At 44.0% G+C, this 27594-nt stretch overlaps 2 protein-coding genes across 3 annotated transcripts in view; one reads left to right on the forward strand and one right to left on the reverse strand.

Annotated features, from left to right (window-relative positions):
* Positions 1 to 10128, forward strand: part of EPOR (erythropoietin receptor) — a gene marked incomplete at its 5' end in the record, with an annotated part of 46130 nt that extends 36002 nt beyond the window's left edge. The window contains 4 exon segments of the mRNA XM_082253730.1: positions 4856 to 5003; positions 8767 to 8854; positions 8936 to 9023; positions 9287 to 10128. Coding sequence (XP_082109856.1) covers positions 4856 to 5003; positions 8767 to 8854; positions 8936 to 9023; positions 9287 to 9940 — 978 coding nt within the window. The 3' untranslated portion in view covers positions 9941 to 10128.
* Positions 10129 to 22041: 11913 nt separating this feature from the next.
* Positions 22042 to 27594, reverse strand: part of PLPPR2 (phospholipid phosphatase related 2) — a 37738-nt gene continuing 32185 nt past the window's right edge. For both annotated transcript variants that reach the window (XM_082257195.1, XM_082257194.1), the window contains exon 8: positions 22042 to 22401. In XM_082257195.1, the coding sequence (XP_082113321.1) occupies positions 22369 to 22401 (33 nt within the window). In that variant the 3' untranslated portion in view covers positions 22042 to 22368. The remainder of the gene's footprint in view (positions 22402 to 27594) is intronic.

Consider the following 27594-nt stretch of genomic DNA (forward strand, 5'->3'; position numbering starts at 1 on the left):
ACGCCCTTGTTGTCCGTCCGTACCATAAACCTTTTGTTCCGAAAATGATGGCCCCATAATTCCAGGGCCACTATAATCGGGAACAATTCTAGCAAGACAATGTTGCGTATAAGACCAAGATTTTTCCATTTGGCGCACCAAGGTGCCGCGCACCAATGGTTACGCCAAATGGCGGCGAAACCCTTAGACCCCGCCGAATCCGTAAAGAGCAAAAAATCTCTGTCTACGATAAAAGGTTCCTGCCAAACCGTAGCCCCATTGAAAAATAATAAAAATTGAATCCACACTAGAAGGTCTTCCCTCATCTCACTTGAAACCCTCACGTGAGAAGAGGGAGATTTTAGGCCCGAGATCGCTGCATAAATACGTCTGGAAAATATCTTACCTACCGGTATCACCCTGGATGCAAAGGCTAACAACCCCAATAGGGATTGTAGCTCTTTCAGACAAACCTTTTTTCTTCTGATCGTCTGTAAAAGAGATCCGCGAAGCTTTTCAATCTTATCTTCCGGTAGCCTAAACTCCATCCGGGCCGCATCTATAGTGATACCTAAAAACACTATGCAGTTGCATGGGGGAAAAGTTTTCTCGAGGGCTAAAGGGACCCCAAATTGTTCACAAACTTTTAAAAAGGTGTTTAATAAGATTTCACAAGTGTCAGAGGAAGGAGGGCCTATAAAAAGAAAATCATCTAAATAATGTACTAAAAGGTGAGACCCTGAAATCTGACTAACCACCCATTCTAGAAAAGTGGAGAAACTTTCAAAATAAAAGCAAGATAATGAGCAACCCATTGGGAGGCACTTGTCAAAATAAAACTGGTTTAAAAAATGGAAACCCAAAGAATTGAAACTGCTGGGATGAATGGGTAACAGACGAAATGCGGATTTAATATCCGCCTTTGCCAAAAGAGCCCCCCTTCCTGCAAAACGGAGTCTCTCCAGGGCATCTTCGAAAGTAGCATATTGAACCGAAGCTAATTCACCACTAATTTCGTCGTTGAGGGATTCGTCTTTGGGATAAGATAGGTGGTGGATCAATCTGTAGGAATTCGGCTCTTTTTTCTGGACTATGCCTAATGGAGAGACCCTAAAATCCAAGAAAGGAGGCTCGGTAAAAGGACCTGCAAATCTGCCCTCTTTTAATTCAGCAGCAATCTTTTCGGCCACAATGGTTTGCAGGCCCAGAACTGATTTTAGGTTTCTATGGATGACACAGCCATTGCCCTTAAAGGAAGGCAGCACAAAACCGAATGTAAATCCCTCAATTAAGAGGTCCGCTTTCTCCCGGTCTGGATAGCGGAGGAGCCAGGGGAGCATTTCTGGCAGCTTCACTGGGGAGTTGGCTTTTTTGAACACCTGACTGTTGTGCTGCCATCCTTTTAAAACATTTGAACACGGGATGTGGCCCGGCGCAAAATGCGCATTCATGCTTAAACTTGCATGATCCGGGCCATCTACATTGTGTTTCATTGAAATTGAAACATAAGCCTTTCTTAAAGGACTGGAGGCCTGTCTGTTGAGGGTTGACATTAGGCTTGGGGAGAAAGGACCGCTGAGGGACAAAAAGATCAAGCCACAGCCCCACGTCCTTTACTCCCCATTTTAATGAAGGCTGAACTGATAATTTTTGCCTGAAAGCTACGTCGTAGCTAAACCAGGCTAAACCCCCAAAATTTTTATAAGCCTCCAAGACTATTTCCATGTGCTGAAATAATCCCACACTTCTATTTGGGAACTTTTCACAAAGCACACTGGAATATATTAAAAAAGCTTGTAACCAGTTATTGAAGGACCTAGCAATTGGTCTCTTCCTCTCCTCGTCATCTTTTTTATTTGCAAAATCCTTAGCTGATGGCAACAGAGACAATAGGTCAATAAATGCTCCCTGCCAGATCTTATCTTTGATTGCTTCAGAAAGGTGGAAACCAAGGGGGGAAACTTCACAAGTCAATGGTTCCCTTAAACAAACTTCGGGTAAGTTCTGGCTCTGAGCCAGATCAAAAGATGAAGCAGGCTGACTGACTGAAATTTCCCCACTAGGTGGCGCTATCCACACAGAACTAGCATCATTAGGGACTTCAGGGGAATTTTTAAAATGTTCAGTGAAAGACCTAAATTCAGATAACAACTGTAACATGAGAGAAGACATGGACTCAGGGGCAGATGACTCACCCGATGCAGGCAGAGCCGACGCTCCGGCCTGTGCTGAAGAGGATGCTGCTCTGGCGGCCGGAGGGGGGCCCCCCTCCGGTGTGACAGGTACCGACCCATCGTCTGACGCCCTGCGCCCAGGTGTGCGCTGCCTCCGCGATGATTCCTCCGTCTGGCTCCGATTCGGGCGACGGCCTCCTCTTCCATGGGGGGAGCTTCTTCGAGACGGACCGGCTTCATCTCTTCCGGTTGACGGTGAGTAGCTCTTCCGGGGCATCCGGCGTCTCTTCGATGGGCCAGCCTCCGTTTCGTGAATGACCGCCGAGACGCTACTGCGCATGTGCGATGACCCGGCTGCCATAACTCCGATGTCCGCCGGGCGAGATGTCTCTTCACTTGTTCCTTCTTCCAACGGGACTCCACTTCCGCTGCCGCTGGGAACCTCCATGGCTGCCGATGCTGAAGCGACCGAGGCTGACTGCGCCGACGACAGCGGTAATTCAAGGCAGCGGCGGAGCCAGTCCTCGCTGCCCTTCTCTCCAGCTTTCTCTATTAGCTTCCTGATAAGGCTCATTATGATAGGTGGTACAGGAACGCTGAAGAGATCTGAGGTCCTGACAGGAACGAAGTGACCCGGAGTCCCGCGGTCGCTTCTTAAATAGCCCCTCTCTGGAACCAGCTTGAGCTGGAAATACTGACCAGGAGCAGGAATATTTGGGCGGGAGCGGAGCTCCACACTCTAAATCTGCCCAGTGATAGCCCTGAAAGCAGGCGGGAAAAATTATACATTAAAAATAATACTCCTGTTATCTACCTCAGCCTGACTCAGGTCAAAAGTTCACTGACCCTGGCCACCTAAAGGGAAAACCTATTGATAACTCCTAGATATTTTATTCCCCTGCCACCATCCCATAAAGAAAGGGGGGCTATAGCAGCACCCCTTTCTTTTTATCCCATAAGGAAGAACTGGTTCAGACACCAGGTTCAGGCACAATTGGTTCAGACACCAACCATCCCATATGGAAGAATTGGTTCAGACACCAGGTTCAGGCACAATTGGTTCAGACACCAACCATCCCATAAGGAAGAACTGGTTCAGAAACCAGGTTCAGGCACAATTGGTTCAGACACCATTCATCCCATAAGGAAGAACTGGTTCAGACACCAGGTTCAGGCACAATTGGTTCAGACACCAACCATCCCAAAGGAAAAGATAAGCACCAGTCCTGGTCAGCCTGCTGGTCCTCCTCTGCTACCACACTCATTGGTGCCGGCCCAGCTCATGGCTGACTTCTTAGAAAAGTAGAACATATCTGGTCAGCCGCACGGCTAAAATCTCCTTTAGTAAGAATCACATGAGTATAATCACATATCCTAAGACAAGGCAGAGAGTATAAGTAGAAAAATAGTTAACGCGTTTCACACTCACTCAACCCTTATTCATAGCAGACTACTAGGATAGCTGTTTTTCTACTAATGCTCTCTACCTTGTCTGTGGATATGGGATTTTTACTCATGTGATTCTTAAATAAAGGAGATTTTCCATTGCTATGTCAAGAAAAAAAGCTGACCCCGCGCCAAACACTTTTTTTTTCGTTTCAATACCTCTATCACATGTATAAACCGTACAATATTTCATTAAAGTGGTTGTAAACCCTTACATATACCCAGTGAAGGGGCTATCCTCAGGTGATACACAGAGATTAAACAAATCCTCCTACATAAATTGTTCCTGTTTATCTGCAGTCTTCTCTTCTCTACTGTACATCCGTTCAAAGTGCTAAATTTAGAAAGCATGTCTGAGAGTTCAGAAAAAAAGGGAGCAGAGAGCTGAAATTACACTCTGCAGAGCTCAGTGAGGAGCTGATTGGAGGAAAGGGATACCCCCCCCCCCTTCCTTTTCACTCAGCACACAGGAACAGAGCTGAGGCTGTCAATCAGCTGGAGGTCCCTCGTCTGTCACCATTTTTCTCTTGGTGTCAGGCAAACTTGTCAGAAGTGATTCATGCTGATAGCAGAGGAACAAAGCAGCAGTCGGAAATTACACTTAGTGCTCTAGAGTGAGTACACACTATAGAGGCATATGCTTTGTTTATATTTCATTTCTGAGGTTTACAACCACTTTAAAGAGTTTGTAAACCTCAGAAAAAAAAATGAAAAAAAGAAAAACCTGAAAGACAAAGGCATAATGACCTAGTATGCATCACATACTAGCTCATTATGAAATACTTACCTTAGAACGAAGCCCTGAAGTGCCGCCCGCTCCCCGCTGAGACAGCCGACATCTTCGGGCCGTCCTTCTTCCTGGTTCGCGTTCTCTGGCCATCTGATTGGCCGGAGGCGCAATTACATCACTCCCACGCATGCGCGGGGGAGCCGCCGTTCATGGCACAGGGCTCTGAAGGAACGGCGCGGGTGGCAGTTCCTTCAGGGCGCATGCGCCGATGACGTCATCGGCTGCATGCAATGCAAATATCTCCTAAACGGTGCAAGTTTAGGAGGTATTTACAGTACCTATAGGTAGGCCTTTTTATAGGCTTACCAATAGGCAAAAGTCATTAAGGGGGGTTTACAACCCCTTTAAAAACAATTTACTAAAACTTGTTGCACACAAGTACCATATATAACAGTACATTTGGTATAAATCTACACAGCCTGGGTATTAGTATAATTTTATAGACAGTGTCATTTCTTCATTTTAGGTGGATTCAGAGGATGGCTTTGTGACGCTTTTTCTTGACGACATTAAAAGTAATTCTGAGTATACAATTAGTGTGAGAACGAAAGCTGACTATCCACATGATGGGTATTGGAGCGTTTGGGCCGTTACTACTTATCAGACATCCAGTGGTGAGTTTGTCCAAATACATGAGCCATATTATTCTCTAATCCCCTTCTATGTGTTCCAAGGCTGGGTTCACATTTGTGCGATGCAGGAATGCATGCAAAATTGTGTGCATTCCCACAGCGCACAAAAATAATGCATCCCTTTTGCATGCAATTAATGTGCTATTCATTTTTATTTTCATCTCAATGCACTTTACTAATGTGCATGTGAAATCACACGCCAAACGCATGGTAACAAAGAACTATGAATTTCGGTGTGGCGCCATTTTAAAAAAATGTGCTTGCAAGATGCAGTTTTCATACCTATGGTAGCCAATGGAAATTAACCCCTTCTGGACCGGAAGGATTTGCCCCCTTAATGACCAGGCCATTTTTTGCGATTCGGCTCTGCGTTACTTGAACGGAAAATTGCGCGGTCGTGCAATGCTGTACCCAAATAAAATTGATGCCCTTTTTTTCCCACAAATAGAGCTTTCTTTTGGTGGTATTTGATCACCTGTGCGATTTTTATTTTTTGCGCTATAAACAAAAAAGAGTGACAATTCTGAAAATATATATATATATATTTTTCACATTCTGCTACATAACATTCCCAAAAAAAAAATTAAAAATCAAAAATGTTTAATATTTTAGGCCAATTTGTTTTCTGCTACATATTTGTGGTTAAACAAAATCACAATAAGCGTATTTTGATTGGTTTGCGCAAAAGTTATCGCGTCTACTAACTACAGGAAAGATTTATGTCATTTTTATGATTTTCATTTTTTTACTAATAATGGCAGTGATCCAAGATTTTTAATGGGATTGTGACATTGCGGCAGACAGATCGGACCCCTAACTGACATTTTTGACACTTTTGGGGGGACCAGTGACATTACTACAGTAATCAGTGCTAAAAATACTGTAATAACGACACTGACAGGGAAGGGGTTAATACTGTGGGTGATCAAGGGGTTAAATGTGAGCCTAGGGGAGTGATTCTATCTGTATGGGGGCGGGGCTTGTGAAATGATCACAGAGACCTGTGATCCTATATAGAAGGCTCACAGGCACTCTGTGATCATTCCAGAGAGAAGAACGGTCAGCTGTGTTTACAACAGCTGACCGTCCTTTTCTCTCAGCGGGGTAACAATCGCGGGTGTCAGGCGGCAATCGGATCCGCCTGCCCCTTGCATCGGAGTCCTTGCTGCCGAGTGGGGGCGGGAGCGTGCCGGCGGTGGCACGTGCTGGCCTCCTAGCTGCAGGCGCGTGACCCAGGTATACCTACTTTGGTTCATGCAGGAGGGGCTGCCTGCCACAGTGTAACTGCGGCGGGCGGTCCTTAAGTGGTTAATGGGCTGCCCTAGCAAGATGCACCAAAATGCACACAAATGCATGCACATCATCATACACACAATGAGATTATCGGACAAACAATGGTCTTTCTTTTTTTTGCATGTTACTCTCATATCGAAATTGAAGAGGTTAATCAATTTACGAAAATTCTCGTACAACAGAATACAGCTTTGGAAGTAATGTATTGTATTGTATTTTCGGGTGAAAACAATACTGATTAAGCGAAAACCATATGATCTGGTATCATACGAGAAAAGTTTTCCTGTTTGTTCTTTCGGATAATTTCAGATGAACTGTCTTGATCAGCTCTCGAAAGCTGGGTACTAACGATAAGATTATCGTACGATCGCTTCAGTGGTATTTTTCGTATGATTTTCTGATTGTGAACTAGGCTTTAGGAAGAAGCTTAAAGTTGCATCCCATGTACAGTGCCTTGAAAAAGTATTCATACCCCTTGGAATTTTCCACATTTTGTCATGTTTCAATCAAAAACATAAATGTATTTTATTGGGATTTTATGTGATAGACAAACACAAAGTGGCGCATAATTGTGAAGTGTAAGGAAAATGATAAACAAATAAATATGTGAAAAGTGTGGCGTGCATTTGTATTCAGCCCCCTTTACTCTGATACCCCTAACTAAGATCAAGTGGAACCGATTGCCTTCTGAAGTCACCTAATTAGTAACTAGAGTACACCTGTGTGTAATTTAATCTTAGTATAAATACAGCTGTTCTGTGAAGCCCACAGAGGTTGGTTAGAGAACCTTAGTGAACAAACAGCATCATGAAGGCCAAGGAACACACCAGACAGGTCAGGGATAAAGTTGTGGAGAAGTTTAAAGCAGGGATAGGTTATAAAAAAAAATATCCCAAGCTTTGAACATCTCACGGAGCACTGTTCAATCCATCATCTGAAAATGGAAAGAGTATGGCACAACTACAAACCTACCAAGACATGGCCGTCCACCTAAACTGACAGGCGGGAGGACAAGGAGAGCATTAATCAGAGAAGCAGCCAAGCTGCCCATGGTAACTCTGGAGGAGCTTCAGAGATCCACAGCTCAGGTGGGAGAATCTGTCCACAGGAGAACTATTAGTCGTGCACTCCACAAATCTGGCCTTTATGAAAGAGTGGCAAGAAGAACGCCATTGTTGAAAGAAAGCCATAAGAAGTCCGGTTTGCAGTTTGCGAGAAGCCATGTGGGGGACACAGCAAACATGTGGAAGAAGGTGCTCTGGTCAGATGAAACCAATATTTAATTTTTTGGTCTAATAGCAAAATGCTATGTGTGGCAGAAAACTAACACTGCACATAATCCTGAACACACCACCCCCACCGTGAATCATGGTGGTGGCAGCATCATGTTGTGGGGATGCTTTTCTTCAACAGGGACAGGGAAGCTGGTCAGAGTTGATGGAAAGATGGATGTAGCCAAATACATGGCAATCTTAGAAGAAAACCTGTTAGAGTCTGCAAAAGAGTTTAAACTGGGGCAGAGGTTCACCTTCCAGCAGGACAACGACCCTAAACATACAGCCAGAGCTACAATGGAATGGTTAATGCCCCGTACACACGTGCAGATTATCTGAAGACTTTTGTCTGTAGACTTACCAAAACCATATAATATGAGGTCAAACCTAAACACTTTCAATTTGTATGCAATCCGGCAGGCCCTTGCACTACATAGAAAAGGTAAATCTGAAGACAAAAGTCTTCAGATAATCTGCACGTGTGTACGGGGCATTAGGTCAAAGTATATTAATGAGTTAGAATGACCCAGTCAAAGTCCAGACCTAAATCCAATTGAGAATCTGCAGCAAGACTTAAAAAATGCTGTTCACAGACGCTCTCCATCCAATCTGACAGAGCTTGGGCTATTTTGCAAAGAAGAATGGGAAAAATGTCACTCTCTAGATGTGCAAAGCTGGTAGAGACATCCCCAAAAAGTCTTGCAGCTGTTATTGCAGGGAAAGGTGGTTCTACAAAGTATTGACTTAGGGGGGGCTGAATACAAATCCATGCCACACTTTTCACATAATTATTTGTAAAAAAATTTGAAAACCATTTATCATTTTTTCTTCCACTTCATAATTATGTGCCACTTTGTGTTGGTCTATCACATAAAATCCCAATAAAATACATTTACGTTTTTGGTTGTTACATCACAAAATGTGGAAAATTTCAAGGGGTATGAATACTTTTTCAAGGCACTGTAAGTCTAACTCCTCTGAAACAGGGACATAGACAGCAATAAAAGCTTGACAAAGCTTATAACCCTCTCCAAATCTATTCAAGACTTAAAATACTATTGGCTGGAATTGGGCTTTAATTTAGCTTTCAATATGTAATCCCAGAACAGGTATTAAACACCAAAAAAAAAAAGACTAACCAAATGACTAATTATTCATTTTGGATTTTTTTTTTCAAGGGTTTGATGAGATTCACATCGTGCTGTTTGTTTTTGCTGGCATTGTGGTACTAACTGTCATCCTTATGGTGGTTGGTTATCAAAGAAGGTAAATGAAACCATTGAAGAAGTAATGTATAATAACTGCATGCTGCACACTTACATAACTGACTCATGTCTGTACTTGTAGTTTCCTCAAGAGTAAGATGTGGCCAGATATTCCAACTCCAGAACACCACTTTAAGGAACTCTACACCACCCATAAAGGGAATTTTAAGGTAACTATGCCAGGGAGTGTTATAAATTAATAAGGCCTTTATTACAGTATGTAGGTATCAAGCACAGGAAGTACTTTGCTTTATACTCTTAGCAAACAATCTTATTCCTCCCTTTCTTCTCTCAGTGCGACATGGAAGGGTGAAGTTGATCCATGAGAGTCAATAGAATTTTTTTTTTTTTTAAATGTTATTAATAAAGCTAAATGGTTTTGGTTTCTTCATTTGGATATTAACTAGGCATTTGCTCTGTCATTCATTTGCAGACATGGCTAGGCCAGACGGACTCGTACCTTATGTGGATCTCAAGAAATATCTTTCATGAAGGTCCCATCACAACGCTGGAAGTATTATCAGAACTTCCCAACGCTCCTCCATCCTTCTTGCCTCCTGTACCACTACCACCGAAAGATAGCTATGTTGCTTTGGATGAGAATATTTTACCACCTTTGATCTCATGGATGGTATTTTCAAGACAAGACAATGTACTGAGAGCTCAGTCCAACCCAGCAGATGAGGGGAAGATCATCGGGAGAGAGGGAAGGCCACAAGAGACAGAGGGAAGTCCAGTGGAGTCAGAGGAGGTAAGGCAGCTGACTACTGCAGAGGAGCCAGTCAAAGATGGCACTGAGATAATGGCACTGAAAGGTCTGCCTATCTGTAGGCCCATTTTTAGAGAGGACTCTCTAAATTCAGAGGAAGGGAAGCACAGCCCTGCATCCAGTTTTGAGTACACAGTTTTAGAGACATGTGATGGACTTTTAACCCCCAGAACCCGCTCAATTCCTCCTCGCCAGCCTCTGAAATATGCCTACCTTGAGATGTCTGAATCTGGGGAGGAAAGTCCTCCTCCCTCACCGAACATTTACCAGAACAGCCTCTGTGGTCATTTTCCAGCCCCTGTTTACTCCCAGTGCTAGTAACTGGTCTTCATGATGGAAGATGTGGACTTGCATGTGGCTGAGAAAAAGTCTTCCGCAAATAAGAAATATGTAACTCTGACAATAAAATAAAAGTGAAGAAAGTGAAGTGAACCGCGGCATCTGACGACAGTAATGGATCAGGTCATTTGTAACAGGCGTTTCAGTTATGGAACCACAATGGAAGGTTGAGTCCTTCATTGGTGCCTTATGTCTGCTGGCAGCCACACATCTACATCTACCTGCATTACTAATACAAAGGGGGTCTCTATTTGCCTGTTCTCTCCTTGGCTTGCAGAATGCAGAGGAATATCTTAAAAAACAGATAAACCTAAAATGTATCCCACTACTTAGCTCCCTAACCGAATCTTATCTAGAATCCTCCCCACACTCACCAACCCAAAGAAATAATCCTTACTCGCCTTAAGGCTCGAACACACTTGACGAAAATCGGATGAAATATCCTCAGATTTTTCTCTCTCTTGCTCAGCGGTCATAACCGTTTTAGTTCACAGTGCATAATGTTCACGAAATTTCTCGTCCGATTTTTTTTTTTTTTGTTTTGGGACGTTTGTTCCTAGATTTCCGGGTCGTCACCAACTTCAGATCATGCGCGGACGTACTGCATACACATTAAACGGAAATTGTCGTCTGGGGACGGACGATAAAAATTTTGGTGTTTTTTTCCTCCGTTTTTTTTTCATTGAAAATGTCGGCATCGGCTGCTGAAAGTTATGTACACACTAGCCGAAAATCGTACGATTTTACCTCGGGCGGGAATTTTCGGCAGATTTTCTACTAGTGTGTACCCCACCTTAGCTGGCTATACACTAGTAGAGTTTAATTTGAAAACTTTTGTTTTAGGTTTGTTCGACTTTCGAGTTAAGCTTTCAAAACAAAGGGCCGGTTTACTGTCCTTTAGACGTTAAGGGGGGGGGATTATGGTCAGTGGGAGTAAAAAATGGCCAAACATCAGTAGGAGTAAACAATGCCTCAGGCTTTGTGGTCCCTGGGAGAAAAAATTTATAAAAAATTCCATAGCAATTGTCAGTAGGAGGAATAGTGTCCATCATTGTTGTTGGTTGTAGGAATAGGGCCCCATCATTGGTTTCAGTAGGTGTAATAGTGTGTGGTTATTGGTTTCAGTGGAAGGAATGATGCCTCATCATTGGTGTCAGTGGAAGGAATAGGTCCCCAAGGGCCAGATGAAGGCTAGCAAAGTTCCACATCCAGCCCGTGGGATGCAGTTTGGTGTCGACTGTACAGTAACTCTCTATTGACTTTAATGGCAACCTACGCCTACACTATAGATGCAAGTACAGCTTCTGTCTACTCTATAGGGTCTTACTCCATAGTTATCGGCATCAATGCAGATGATTTCTGTAAAGAGGCTGTAAAAACCAGATGTCAGGAAGAGGGAAGTAGGCACTTGGAGGGTGGGGGGAATCTAGCTGAGATTAATTTAGAGGACTATAGAGGGTGGGCTGTTTTTTTTTTAAGGTGAAGCTGTCCTTTAAGACATATATATGAAGGGATTCTGACCAACATTTTCCTTCCATAACTAAAATATAATTTTGGGGTGACTTTAGTCTCCAGAAAACTGTGTATGTTGTCAAGAACATGAACTGTAAATATAACAACACTGTATGATTTTTGAGCTGAACACTGCCAGATATTTCTGTAAATAATGAATGTGGTCATTGGATTTTATAACATTATGAACCAATTATGTGATATCGATATGTTTCAGTGCTTGAATATATTGGACGTTCAGATTATCAGAATGTATTAACTTACAACTTGTATCCTCCTTCATGGAAACCTGTGACAAAAGATTTACAAAGGCTATCACTGATGGTCCACTTCTGAAATTGCAAGTTGCTTGGCTGTCTTGCAACTCTCTCGGCGTAAAGGGTTAGTTCATCTTTACCAAAAAACTGTCTATGCAGGCAAGGGGCACCTGAAGATAAAAACAAACTGTGTGGCTTTGACCAAAGTTGGATAATGCCCTTGCTATAGGTGTAGGCCATTTACGTACCTCCAGGAGTCTGACCGAAAAATTCCTGGAGATGGTGCCCCATTGTTCTGCCTCATTGCTAAGATGTTTTTCAGGCAGTTGTTTGGTAAAGGTGAACTAACTCTTGGGTCACTTACCTTGAACAAGAACATTGTGCGAAGAGTACTGACTGCAACTTCTGCACCATTGTTTCAGACGAGAGACTCAGCAAATACTGAGGCCAAAGACACCCAAGAAACTAGAAATTTCAGAAGTTTGCATTGGCAAACTATTCATTTTTCTCATGGCAGGTTTCCTTCAAAGGGAATTGAACAAACCTTCAGCAAGTCAAGATTTTTTTTGTGATATTATATCTAACAGTGAGGTCTTACAACCTGGTATTTTTACAATGTATTTCTAGGATCTCCATTATCCTGCTACCTATCAAAAACATGAATTGGCTTTCACAAAAATTGGCACTAAAATGGGTTTCTATCTGACTGCAACGGTGACATTAGTTTGTCAACTCCTTGGGGTAGGAATTGCAGTGAATGATCTCTGTAAAGTTGTATAGAATTGGTAAGCACTATATTCAATACACTCCAAAACTGAATCAGAGGCAAGCTGGTGAGGGGCAATTGTACACTCTAGTAATCTCCCATTAATGCCACCAATTCATACTTGCTGGAGATTTGCACGGTTACCCTTAAAGGGAAAGTTTTCCCAAACTTGTATTTCATGTATGTGTTGATGCAAGCATGTTGAATCATCCATTGGCTTGTTATGGACTCCCCTAAGAAGGTTTCCCCGCTGTATTTCCCATGTCTTCTGCCCATTGCTCCTGCTTCTGCATACTCCACATTGTAATATTAATATATGAAAGAGAGCAGAACCAGCTCAAAACACAAAGCTGTGGCTGGAGTTAGAAACACGGGTGCAGAGATCACAACTCTGAAGATAGTGGTTTATGTGACGCAAAATTATTTACCAAAAACAGCGATGTCCTGATGGACTGACTTCAAGGCCAGAGATGTCTTGGTAGACTGACCTCAAGGACAGAGATGTCCTGATGGACTGACCTCAAGAACAGAGAGGTCCTGATGGACTGACCCTAAGAACAGAGATGTCCTGATGGACTGACCTCAAGGACGGAGATGTCCTGATGGACTGACCTCAAGAACAGAGATGTCCTGATGGACTGACCTCAAGGGCAGAGATGTCCTGATGGACTGACCTCAACAACAGAGATGTCTTGATGGACTGACCTCAAGGACATAGATGTCTTGGTGGACTGACCTCAAGGACAGAGATGTCCTGGTGGACTGACCTCAAGGGCAGAGATGCCTTGGTGGACTAACCTCAAGGACAGCGATGTCTTGACGGACTAACCTCTAGGACAGAGATGTCTTGGTGGACTGACCTCAAGGATAGAGATGGAAAACCCAAATATAAATCAACTGATTCCTTCTTGTTCCATTTTTTATTCTCATTCTATTGCTAACCTCGGTGTCATTTTGTACATAGAACCTCCTGGTGTAAATATTTCCCAATTATTTTGTTTTATACCTAAATGTTTGAAATCTGTGTTTCTTACTTTTTTAAAGACTTTTTATATTAAATGTTTTAAAAAAAAAATTGTCTATGTGTACTAAACTATTTAACCTTTTTCCGTCCATGTAACTCATTAGTATGGTGGCAAAGTGGATGGTCCTAAACGCCCACACACTGCTAATATGCATCCATGGACGGCCGAGGTTTCTGTGCTGAGAGCGCACTTACTATGTGCTCCCAGCAGAGTGACCAAGCTGTCATAGACAGCTTACAGTTTCCAGTAATGATCAGGAGCTGGCAGGACCGGTGTAACGTTAGAATTCCATACCCCGTGAAGAAACCATACCCTCATCACTTCCTGTGGGAAACAGCTGAGCAGCGCAGCAGTGCGCATGCTCAGAGCCCCGGATACCTAATTGACAATCAAAGAATTTGACTAGTGCGCATGCTCAGAGGTTAGGAAAAACTCACGGCACTGTGTGAAATCTAATGCTTGCGGCGGGTACGTTAAAACAGTTCGGCTGCAACATAAATCATCTCCTCACCTATCGCTGTCACTTCCCTCATCTCCGGTAATAAATATAAAAGCGGCGGCGGGAGTATGAGAGGTAAATGACGGCGATCGCGGCTCCGTGATCCGCTTTTATATTTATTACCGGAGATCAGGGAAGTGACAGGGGAAGGAGCGGAGATGATTTATGTTGCAGTGGAGCTGTTTTAATCGAAGCGCCGCAAATGGAACTACCGTGAGAAATCCATACCCTCCGTAGGAGCACCGGAAGTGATGAGGGTATGGTTTTCTCACGGGTATGGTTTTTTCACGGAACACCGGCTCACAATCATGTGACCACTGTGTCAGCCAATCACGGTGGTCATGCGATCAGGCTGCCCCCCACCCCCAGCATAAGGAATACACACCCAGTTAAAGGGATGCCAGAGCTTGGCAAAGTGGGGGTGGGAGGGTTAGAGTTGAACTACAGTCTAACAAACATTGCCTATACACAAGAGCCATGTGTATTCTTGATTTAATCTTGGTGTCTTCTGTGTCATGTTTCCAGATCTGTGCTGCAATCCAGAAGGAAACAACTCCTGAACTTTGCTCCTGAGAAGGAGTCTCCTGTAATAAAGACTGGTCACTGCTGCTCTGTTTCCCTATGCAGGATGACTGGTCTTGTCTCCACCTCCTTCTGTAGTTTTCTCAAGGCAGCCTGTAGCGGATGGCCCTACTGGGCCCCTCCAACAGCTCTGCTCTCTGCACAGGCTATGTACAGCACAGTGATGATCTTGCCCCTACGTTTACAAAGTAATATCTGTGCTTGCATTTGGTGCAATGATGTAATTCGAGGATCCAAAAAATTTAATATTTTTCCTATTCGTATACTGTTATATCCAAATGGTGAATGTGCACCCAGAAACAACTGCAAAGCATTATTACAAGACAGTATCAATTTTAATAGAAGCCATCATTGTGTGCAGAACATACAAAAATGTACAAATAATAGAAATCACACCGTTAGAAAGTGATACAGCTACAACATATCTGTGTTCATAGCTGCCTGCTGTGAAGGCTGCACCATCGCAAGTGTTAATTTAAAGGGAAACACTGCTCAAAGCTCATAGGTGGATCAGAGAGGGGGAGCATAAGGTGTAAAACACAGTCATATGGTTGTACCTGTTCAGCATGCTCCCTCTACTTGCTGGTAAACCAGAATTGGCTCCTGTCAGGATCCTAAAAGCTAATATCCATTCAAAACATTTTTTGTTAATTTAGCTTGGCTGGAAAGAAATCGTTCTCCAACAGGATCTTCATGGGTTCCTTGTTACCCTGGCATGGTTACAGGGAAGCAGGATCGGGCACATGCTGTATATTCTACTCTACAAGATACTGTACATCTTCACAGCTCTTTTGTACCTGTTATCTTGTATCCTCTTGTACCCTGTTATCTCCATCTGTCCTTGGCATGGCTCTCAAAATCTTAGCTGAGCTTTTCAGGTATGTACCCAATCCAGGTGGTACATATGAATATAAATTAACCATATGTTCCTGTGGAGACGTTACTAAAGTTTAGAACATCTTTGGACCTCAGCAACAAAACAACTGTTCTGCTGCCTTCATGCCCATTAACTGCTGATATTCCCTTGGGATACTGGGGACAGTTCTGTGCGATATAGGAGGGGCAAGAATACCAGAGCAATTGCCCTGTTGCTGAGGTCTGAGGATATTCTAAACTAGCTATATCAAGCTCTGCTGTACATTTTCGGTCAGCGTGTTTTTTGGTACTGAATTACTGTATAAATGCATTATCCTTTAAGTTTTGTGTATTCCTACGGAAAATCCACTAAGGGTCTAGGAAACAGAAATTGCGCATCAGTCCCCCTTTAGTGGCTTCTCCGTTGTAATTTTCATTCACATACTGTATGTACCACCTGGATTGGGTGCATACCTGAAAAGTTTAGTCCAGCTTTTCATAGCCAAGCCAAGAACAGAAGGGGACAACAGGGTACAAGATAACAAGGTACAAGAGAGTACAAGAGGGTACAAAATAGCAAGGTGTGAGAGAGTACAAGAGGGTACAAGAGAGTTGTGATGATCTCTCTTGTAGGGTATATTGTACAGCAGGTGGCAGATCCTGCTTCCCCATAACCCATAAGTGCATGTTAGGGTGGATGAGGAAGTCAATGCCTGATTTCTAAGGGCTGTGGACACCAAAAGGTAATGCCTCATACCCAAGCAACGATTCTCGGACAACCGATCGTCCGACTTTTGTCCAGAGTGGTGTTTTGTTGGTTGGAATGTGCCTAGACTGCACACAAATTTTCTCGGCCAACAAAAATCTACTTCAGAAGTGATGTCATGTGCTGGTTTACTTTCCGTGTGTTTTTTCTTCTCTGAGCATGCCGTCTTGCTCATCAGATTTTTGTCTGCCGAAATCTGTACTGACTGACGGAAAATCGGCCGTTGTGTTGACGGCCAACAAAAATTTTATAGCCTGCACACCAGATTTTTTTCGGCCAAAAAGTCGGAGTCGGTTGTCGGAAGCATCATACTAACAAGCCAAAAATCGGCAGATCGGACGTTGGCCAAAAATTGCCGGCCAATAATCGATGCGTGTGTACGAGACTTTAGCAATTCTAGACTGTCATTACTGCTGGTCTAGGTATTATTTATGCTGATGTCCCAATAAACAACAGTATAAATCTTTAAAAAGCTGAGCCTTTCATCATTCAAAGCCTGTCTTTAAGCTCTAGCCAAGTTCACCTAAGCTAAGTGAAGGAATCTGAGAGAATGATCTCAACATCCTCTTGTAGGCAAAATTAAGCATTTCTTTAATCTCACCTCCCATAGTGATCAGTTGGACCAGTCTTTCTCAACCTTTTAACCCCACAGGAACCCTTGAAATAATTTTCAGATCTCAGGGAAACCTTCCAAAAACAAATTAATTGGTGGTCAGTGGGAAAAGGGTCCCTTTATCGGTGGCTAGTGGAAAGAATGTCCTCTTTGTGGTGGTGGTCAGAATGCCACCTTTACAGACAGCTAACAAGATCATTGTTGTCATGCAGCTGGCTCTGCCAAGTGGCATTGACCCTTGACCTATGGAGTCACCATCAAATGGAAGGTCAATCAGTCACAGCTCAAAAAGCACCTAGCAACCTCTGGAGGAACCCTAGGGTTCCACTGGTTGAGAATGGCTGAGTTAGACTTTACATCTAAACTTTTACTTTAAAGAGGAAGTAAACCCTCCTCGGCAAGTTGTACCTATAGATAAGCCTATATTAAGGCTTACCTATAGGTACTGTAAATATCTCCTGAACATGCACCGTTTAGGAGATATTTACCTTTCATGCAGCCAGTGATGTCACTGGCACATGCGCTCTGAAGGACCGGCCGCTCGTGCCGTTCCTTCAGAGTCCCGTGCCGTGACCGTCGGCTCCCGCACGCGTGTGCGGGAGTGACGTCACCGCGGCTCCGGCCAATCAGATGGCCGGATGCCGCGATTCCGGAAGACGGGCGACTGAACATGTCGCCCGTCATACAGGTGAGTGAACGGCACGGCGGGGGCTCGTTGTAAGGTAAGTATTTCATAATGAGCTAGTATGCGATGCATACTAGCTCATTATGTGTTTCTCTTGCAGGTTGTAAAAAAAAACAAAAACTTTGAAACGAGTTTACAACCTCTTTAAGTCACAAGGTAAGAGGCTACAGCAGGGGGTTATCTGTGTCAGACATTTGTAAAAACAGCCAAGATTTGCACCGGCATCAAGCTTTACATAACTTTCATCTCATAGCCAACTTGACCGTAGAGGATATCTAAAAAAGATGGATCTGGACTTCTGGACATTAAGAAAGATGAAGACACTGTCAGAGGGGGAAGTCCATTACTGTGATCTTCATGAGAGGTAATAATTACATGTAAGTATATAATTTGCACATTAAGTAACTTGCGTGCACTTAACATGGAAAATTATACATGCCACAAGGCCTGCTTTACCCTTTCCACCTGGAAAAATCTCTTTTTGCTAGAAATGTTTTTCTCTGATTAGCAGCATCTGGCCCTGGAGGTCGCTGTTATTTACGCACATCCCTCCTTCTGCTCCACTGATCACATGATGCAATGCAAATTGTTGCAATGTGCTACCACATTCATCTTAGAGCCAGTTCACACTACCGCGACCAGAAATTCGACTTTTTAGCGTGACTTTGAAGAGACTTGTTTAGAGACTTGGAAGAGACTTGTGCACTACTTTGAAGAGACATGATAGGCGACTTTGTCTGTGGGGAATGTCTGGCTAATCTTTTTCTTCTTCCTGGAAAGTCTCATCACAGTCCCTTGAAAATAGATAAGGATCCGACTTAGAGGCGACTCCCATTGAAGTTTATGTGCAGAAGTCGGATAGAGGTCGCCTTGAAGTAGTACAGGAACCTTTTCTGAAGTCGGAGCGACTTCATTAGTACATATTAAGACCGCTCTCATTCATTTACATTGAATTTGTGATGACAAGAGACTTGGGGCGACTTGAGGGCACACAAGTCGTGTCCCAAGTCGGAGTAGTGTGAACCAGCTCTTTTTCATTTTAAAAGGGTTGTTAATGGGCGACAATGCAGGTTTTACAAGACTTGCACCTTTTTTTTTTCCAAGGCAGTGCACCACAATGCACAGATATGAACCATCTGTGCATTGTGGTGTGGCTGAAATGGAGGTGTGTTTTGGTGCACACTATAGGCTCACTGGAGTTCCACTTAAAATAGTGCCACTGTGAAACTTCATTGGAGTTCCATTCAAAACAGTACCTCTATGTAGGTTCATTGGAGTTCCATTCAAAACAGTACCTCTATGTAGGTTTATTGGTGGCCCATTCAAAATGGTACCACTAAGTAGGTTCATTGGTGGTCCACTCAAAATGGTAACACTATGTAGGTTCATTGGCGGTTCATTCAAAATGGTAACACAATGCAACGGTCTTAAGGACCCTTACGGTGCAACAATTCTATTTGTTGTTGGAAAGGTAGTTATCATTATTTTATATTAGGTGCAGCTACATGGGCAGCAGTCAATGAGTGGTCTGACATTGCAAATGAGAGGGGGAAATACAAATGCAGCAATTGAGATGGGTTAGTTTGCAGCCTGCCTGAGAGGGGTTTTTACTTAACTGTACTGTTGGGTTGGTACATAGGCAGTGGGGTTTGCACTGTGATAGCTATTCATGCAACATCACACAATATGAGGCTTGGGGAGTCCCACAAAGACACCCAGTGCCGCCTAACCTTAATGTACACCTATTACATTGCAGCATACAGAAAGCTGCCAAGAAGCAGGGAAGGCTGGCTCAGCTTTTGTTGTGATCAAGTTGAAGGTTTTAGTGTATTTCACAAAAAGTTCTGCCCTGCCTATCCACACCTTTAAACTCCCCTGTGGCAAGGTTAAGGTGAGTTAGGTGCAGGAGCTTTCCTACACATAAAATGATGCTCCAGCACATTCAACCAACTATGATGAAGGCAGTTAATGTTAGGTTAAGTTCATGCAGAACATGAGTATGAATGAGCAAATAGCAATTCCAAGCAGGTACATTTGGCCCACCCTGTCACCACTTGCCAACTGAAGGGGGGCAATGGAAATGAATGGAATAGTGTGGCCTGAATGTTGCATGCATCAGTTGGTTTGTTAAATTGCAAAGCAATGCCTAGTAAAGGTGATGTATAGAGCCATTTGGCAGTTGGTAGGCACTAAAGATGCCCGCCAAACACCCTCTTTGAGGTCCATGGGAATTAGTTCTTACTGGGCTAGGGATAAATTCAGAAGATTCTGAATTCCTCTGCTGTTATCTGGGGGTAAGGGTCATAAAGAACATCCTCCACTCTGCTCTTAGAAAACACCACATACATAGAACAAATCTCTTCCCCTTATGGGAGGAACAATTCTAGGAGAATCATGCGGCAGCTTCTATTAGGCAGATAAACAATGTAAAGTTGATGTGATGGAAGAACTTGTAAAGACAAGGGGATATCTGCTGGTGAAGCTAAGCTGCCATGCCAAGGAAATCCAGGACCAAATTAAAGCTAAAACAGTTGCATTTGTGGCGTCTTCTATGCAGCACATGTAATTTTAAAGTTTTAAAATGAAGTACAGTATAATTTACTTTAGGCTGTGTCCATGGGCGTCAGCAGAACTTTTTTTTTGGGGCGGGGGGCATCATTTTAAGGTCACCCGTGCTCCGCCCCTTTTTGCCCCCATAGATCCCCCTTTAGAGCAGTCCAGGGTCCCCCATAGATCCCCTTTAGAGAAGTTTCCCCACAGATCCCCCTCTAGAGCAGGCCAGGGTCCCCATAGATCCCTCTTTAGTCTTACCTTTTCACCTATATTCCCCGTGCTACTAGGTTTTCCTGCACCACCAGGTACTCCAGGCACTCCCTGCAAAGAATATATATATATATATATATATATATATATATATATATATATATAGCCAATGTGACCCCCATTTAGAGCAGGCAAGGATCCCCATAGATCCCCTTTAGGGCAGGCCAGGGTCCCCCATAGATCTCCCTTTAGAGCAGGGTCCCCATAGATTCCCCTCTTAGAGCAGGCCAGGAAATTTCCAGGTGGGGGCACTTGCCCTCCCTTGCCCCTCCTTGCGGACACCCATGGCTGTGTGTCATCACTCAACTGCCAAATGCCAAAGCCTTTACTGCCCACTGATGCACTGGTATCTTTCAGCGGAATGACAGGGGCATTGCTTAGAGAGACGTTGAAATGCAGAGTACAGTCTGGACCTAGGATCCAAGGGGCTTCACAGGGACACAGGGATGGATTTGTAGACAAACACAGCACTGTTATCTTAGGTGTGTTTTAGTCTGGGTCAGGTCCACTTTAACATTCTGATTTTCCAAATACTCTAAAACCTTCATAAAAGGAAAAACAAAGAGTAGTTCCAATCCTCTCCTATCATCTTCTTTTGCAGCAATTTGTCTACGGATAGGTGCACTTTAAGGAGACTACGGGTCCTATTCAAGTATTATTTTATGATTCTCTGTGAAATTCTATCTGCTTTTTTATCCATATCTACAAGATTGGGTAGATATAGGTAAACCAAGGAAGGCTTTATGAAGTTCTTCCTTGGATTAGATATAGATTGGAACGGGTTTAGGGTGGGGAACATTTTTGACAATATTTTCAGTTAAAAAACTGTCTGGAGGGTTTTACAAACTGGAGAAAGTTAACTACAAAATAGATTTCACTGAATCATATTAATTGTTAAAGTGGAGTTCCACCCTATTTTTATACTTACCTCCATCTTCTCGCTCCGGGTCACCTGAAAAAGAAATGGATAATCGCATATTTTTTTTTTTTTTTACTTACCTCGTAGCGAAGAAAATATACTTACCTTACTTCCTTCTTCCTCCTTCCTCGGCCGCGGCCCGTCGTCACTTCCTGGCTCTGCAATGATTCCTGGGAGCTGGACGTCATAGCTCCCAGGAATCATTGCGCCTGCACCGGCCCCGACGTCAGTTCCGGGTCGCGCGCGTCATCCCCTTCTAAACAGCTTCTGGGCATGCCCAGAAGCTGTGGAGGGGTGACGCGCGCGACCCGGAAGTGACGTCGGGGCCGGCGCAGAGCATCGTGGGACCACAGAAGGCGGAAGAAGACGCCGAAGAGGACGCGCTGGCTTCAAGCTGCCCACATCTGAGATGGCAGCGCTGGACAAGACGTTTGCAAGGTAAGTATTTCGTCTTGCAGGTAAGTGCAACCCGGGACAGATCAGAGGCTAGCCATTGTGGAATGCACTAGCCCTGACTGTCCCGGGGGTATTAAAAAAAAAAAAAACAAATCCAGGGTGGAACTCCGCTTTAATATACAGTAAAAATTAGTGACAAATTATCACTGAACAGCTCAAAAAACAGCTGAAGCTGTGGGAATTGATGATGCTTCCCATGAAAAATGTTCATCAACCACAAGGGTTATCATATATAATTAGGCCCTACGTTTTATATACAGAATTGCTGCAGCTGAACATCTGTAAGGAAAGAGGAAAGGTATAGGTGCTTCTTATGTTGCAAAAACGAAGGTAGGAACGCACACATACGAATGACGAGCATGGTAAATAACACTACTATGATGAATACTTTGATCTGTGAGAATTTGGTGTCAAAATCTAGAAAACATCTCACATTATGTTACCAGTGTCAGAGTGATGGTAAAGGCAGGAGATTGGCCTCTGATGGCATACGGATATTCAGTGCAAAGGGAATCACACTCTCATGGCTCTTTGGCACTGTCCAGTTGGTGAGACTCCGATGAGTGCCTTTGAGCACTATACTTGGCTGGTCATACAGTTCGATGGTATAAGAACATCTGGGGTGACAGGAACAAGGCATGGAGGAGGGTCAGGTGACATTACTGGATGTAGTTCCACAATCCTATTGAGGGGAAAGAAGGAAGAAAAAGAGAAAAGAAGAGAGGGGGGAGAGAGAGAGAGGGGGGAGAGAGGGGGGGAGAGAGGGGGGAGAAAGAGAGAGGGGGGAGAGAGTTGGGGGGGGGAGAAAGAGAGAGGGGGGAGAGAGGGGGGAGAGAGAGAGAGAGAGAGAGGGAGAGGGAGAGAGAGAGAGATAGAGAGAGGGGGGAGAGAGAGGGGGGAGAGGGAGAGGTGAGAGAGAGGGGGACATAGAGAGAGGGGGGAAGGAGAGAGAGGGGGGAGGAGAGAGAGAGGGGGGAGAGAGAGAGAGGGGGGAGAGAGAGGGGGGAGGAGAGAGGGGGGAGAGAGATAGAGGGGGAAAGAGAGAAAGGGGGAAAGAGAGGGGGGAGATAGAGCGAGAGGGGAGAAAAGAGAGGGGAGAGAGAGAGGGGGAAGAGAGAGGGGAGAGAGAGAGAGGGGAAAGGGAGAGGGGGAGAGAGAAATAGAGAGAGGGGGGAGAGAGAGAGAGGGGGAGAGGGAGAGGTGAGAGAGAGGGGGATAGAGAGAGAGGGGGGAGGAGAGAGAGAGAGGGGGGGAGAGAGAGAGAGGGGGAGAGAGAGGGGAGAGAGAGAGAGGGGGAAAGAGAGAAAGGGGGGAAGAGAGGGGGGAGATAGAGCGAGAGGGGGGGAAGAGAGAGGGAAGAGAGAGAGGGTGAAGAGAGAGGGGAGAGAGAGAGAGGGGGAAGAGAGAGGGGAGAGAGAGGGGGGAGAGAGAGATAGAGAGAGGGGGGAGAGAGAGATAGAGAGAGAGAGAGGGGAAAGAGAGGGGGAGCGAGAGAGAGAGAGAAGGGAGAGAGAGAGGGGGAGAGAGAGGGGGGAGAGAGATGTGGGGGAGAGAAAGGGGGAGGAGAGAGAGAGGAGAGAGGGGGTGGGAGAGAGGGAAAGAGAGAGAGAGGAAACAATGTTATAATTGTTTGTACAACAACATATACATACTGATTTTGCCAAAAGGCCATTTCATACCTATTATTTTTATATTATAGGTACTTATATAGCGCCGTCAATTTAGACAGCAGTTTACATATATATTGTACAGTCACATCAGTCCTGCCATCAAGGAGCTTACAATCTAATGTCCCTAACTCACATTTATACATACACATACTAGGGCCAATTAAGACAGGAGTTGATTAACCAGTTACGGACTGCCCGTCGCAGTTATACTGCGGCAGGCAGCCCCTCCTGCGCGAACAGACGTAGGTATAGGTCGGTCAAGCACCTGGTGCCCCCACTCGGCAGCCGATGCACGGGGCCGGCGGCCGCGATTACTGCCAGCCACCCGCGACCGCTCCCCGATAAGAGAGAAGGAGAAGGATGGTCAGCTGTTGTAAACACAGATGAGCGTTCTTCTCTCTGAAATGATCACAGAGCACCTGTGATCCTTCTATATAGGATCACAGGTTTCTATGATCATTTCAAAAGCCCAACCCCCCCACAGTTAGTAAACACACCCCTAGGCTTACATTTGACCCCTTGATCACCAACTAGGTTAACCCCTTCCCTGCCAGTGTCATTATTACAGTAACGGTGCATATTTTTAGCAGTGATTACTGTAGTAATGTCACTGGTCCCCCCAAAAGTGTCAATAAAGTTCAGTTAGGGGTCCGATCTGTCCGCCGCAATGTCGAAGTCCCCCTAAAAATCGCAGATCGCCGCCATTACTAGTAAAAAATAAAAAAATAAACAAAAATGACATAAATTTTTCCCCTAGTTTGTAGACACGATAACTTTTGCGCAAAACAATCAAAATACCCTTATTGCGATTTTTTTTTACCAAACATATGTAGCAGAATACAAATTGGCCTAAAAGAATGAAAAATTTTGATATTTACAATTTTTTTTGGGAATGTTATAGAGCAGAATGTGAAAAATATTGTTTTTTTTTTTTTTAGAATTGTCGCTCTTTTTCTGTTTATAGCGCAAAAAATAAAAATCGCACCGGTGATCAAACACCACCAAAAGAAAGCTCTATTTGTGGGAAAAAAGGACATCAATTTTTTTTTTTTTTTTTTGGTACAGCGTCGCACGACCATGCAATTTTTCGTTAAAGTAATGCAGTGCTGAAACACAAAAAATGGCCTGGCAATTAAGGGGGCAAATCCTTCCGGTCCAGAACTGGTTAATCTATCAGCATGTCTTTGAAGTGTGGAAGGAAACCAGAGTACTCTGAGGAATATACAACAGGTACAGGGAGAACATACAAACTCCATGCAGGTAGTGCCGTGGTTGGGAATCAAACTGATTACCCTAGAGCTGCTAGGTGGAAGTGCTAATCAATTAGGCACTGTATTTTATATTTCTATAGTACTTTCCCCCCCTTAGCACTCAAAGCACTTATCAAATTGGTGCTGAGGCAGATAGGAGGTGGGGCAGCCATCTTGGACGCATTCAGCTGAATATCATACTTGGGCCAATTTTAGATAGGAGTCAATTAACCTACCATCATTTCTTTGAAGTGTGGAAGAAAACCAACAAAAACAAAGGGAGAACAGTCAAACTTCATGCAGATAGTGTCCTGGCTAGGATTTGAATCCATGACCTCAGTGCTAAAAGGCAGAAGCGTTAGCCACTTAGCTCTCCTAAAGCTGAACTCTAGCAAAATTAAAAATCTATCCCTGCAGTGGGGCTCCCCCAGCTGTGCAAGGGTTAAATGCTCATTTTCTTCTCAGGACAGGTCCTTCTATATATGTGACTGGCCTTCAAAAGCCTCTTCCTTTCAGCACTCCAGCCATTATTCACAGCTCTGACGGCATCACATACAACACAGCACCAGTAGTTCTGTATTGTAAAAAGGGATGCCGAGGACCCACCCACAACCCAAAGCATCAGAGAGAACATGTGAGCGCTGGCTGCCAGATAAGCAAGGGATAAGGTGAGTAGAGGTTAGAGGTGCTTTTTACAGGTATCCTAGGCATGAACAAACATTTAGCCTTTGCAGTGCAGGGGGAGCCAAAATGCAAGGGCAGATTTTTCACTTCCACCAGGGTTTAGCCTTAAAGGGAATGTGGCACAAAGCAAAACACTGTCCAAAAAAGAACATGTAATCTAACATAGTGTGACTACTGGTTATATTCTTTCCAGATGAGTGACTGAACATAAAGAGAATCTGAGATTCATAGGGTTGCATCTAGAGTATCTCACAAAAGTGAGTACACCCCTCACATTTTTGTAAATATTTTATTATATCTTTTCATGTGACAACACTGAAGAAATGACAGTTTGCTACAATGTAAAGTAGTGAGTGTACAGCTTGTATAACAGTGTAAATTTGCTCCCCCCTCAAAATAACTCCAAATGTCCAAATTGGGCCCAATAAGTCCTTTTCCCTCACCGATGTCATGTGACTTGTTAGTGTTACAAAGTCTCAGGTGTGAATGGGGAGCAAGTGTAGTAAATTTGGTGTTATTGCTCTCACTCTCTCATACTGGTCACTCATACTGGTTCAGAATGGCACCTCATGGCAAAGAACTCTCTGAGAATCTGAAAAAAAGAATTGTTGCTCTACATAAAGATGGCCTAGGCTATAAGAAGATTGCCAAGACCCTGAAACTGAGCTGCAGCAAGGTGGCCAAGACCATAAAGCGGTTTAACAGGACAGGTTCCATTCGACCAAAGAAGTTGAGTGCACGTGCTCAGCTTCATATTCAGAGGTTGTCTTTGGGAAATAGGCGTATGAGTGCTGCCAGCATTGCTGCAGAGGTTGAAGGGGTGGGGGGGTCAGCCTGTCAGTGCTCAGACCATACGCCACACACTGCATTAAATTGGTCTGCATGGCTGTCGTCTCAGAAGGAAGCCTCTTATATAGATGATGCACAAGAAAGCCTGCAAACAGTTTGCTGAAGACAAGCAGACTAAGGACATGGATTACTGGAACCATGTCCTGTGGTCTGATGAGATCAAAATGAACTTATTTGGTTCAGATGGTGTCAAGCGTGTATGGCGGCAACCAGGTGAGGTGTACAAAGACAAGTGTGTCTTGCCTGCAGTCAAGCATGGTGGTGGGAGTGGTATGGTCTGGGGCTGCATGAGTGCTGCCAGCACTGGGGAGCTACAGTTCATTGAGGGAACCATGAATGACAACATGTACTGTGACATACTGAAGCAGAGCATGATCCCCTCCCTTCGGAGACTGGGCTCCAGGACAGTATTCCAACATGATAATGACCCCAAACACATCTCCAAGACAACCACTGACTTGCTAAAGAAGCTGAGGGTAAAAGTGATGGACTGGCCAAGCATGTCTCCAGACCTAAACCCTCAAATAGAAGGTGGAGGAGCGCAAGGTCTCTAACATGCACCAGCTCCGTGATATCGTCATGAAGGAGTGGAAGAGGACTCCTGGGGAAACCTGTGAAACTCTGGAGAACTCCATGCCCAAGAGGGTTAAGGCAGTGCTGGAAAATAAAGGTGGGCACACAAAATATTGACACTTTGGGCCCAATTTGGACATTTTCACTTAGGGGTGTACTCACTTTTGTTGCCAGCGGTTTAGACATTAATGGCTGTGTTGAGTTATTTTGAGGGGACAGAAAATTTACACTGTTATACAAACTGTACACTCACTACTTTACATTGTAGAAAAGTGTAATTTCTTCAGTTTTGTCACATGAAAAGATATAATAAAATATTTACAAAAATGTGAGGGGTGTACTCACTTTTTTGAGTTACTGTATTTTGCTTTGTGAAACAATATCTTTAGAATGCACTTATTCTATAGCAAACGATGAGCTCAATTCACTAAGCATAATGATAATCCACTATACAAGATTAGTTCCTGCACCTTTCTCTCCCATGCACCCCCCATACGTCTCATTAAGAGCACAGCCCGTGTCAGCCCAGCTAACCTTATAGAGCATTTAACAATATAGCAATATATGGGAGCGTCACTAAACAAGAACACTTGCTCTTCAGTGTATCAGGACAACAGATATGAAGGTATTGTGCGTTGCTCAAAAGAAGTGCAGGTAAATATTTTCGTACAAGGTAGATTTATTGAGGACTTATTCAAAGTGAAAAGGCTGCCTCAAGGCAAAAAACAAAAATGTGTTAACTTGCACACAAGTAGGAATAGATGCTTAAACTTACTAAACACCTTCAGGGCCTATTCACATCTAAGGGTATGGCAATGGCAGCCTGCTACCATATGTGCGTAGGTGTGA

This window comes from Pelophylax lessonae (genome assembly GCF_965119305.1).
Source record: "Pelophylax lessonae genome assembly, chromosome: 4".
NCBI lineage: Eukaryota > Metazoa > Chordata > Amphibia > Anura > Ranidae > Pelophylax > Pelophylax lessonae.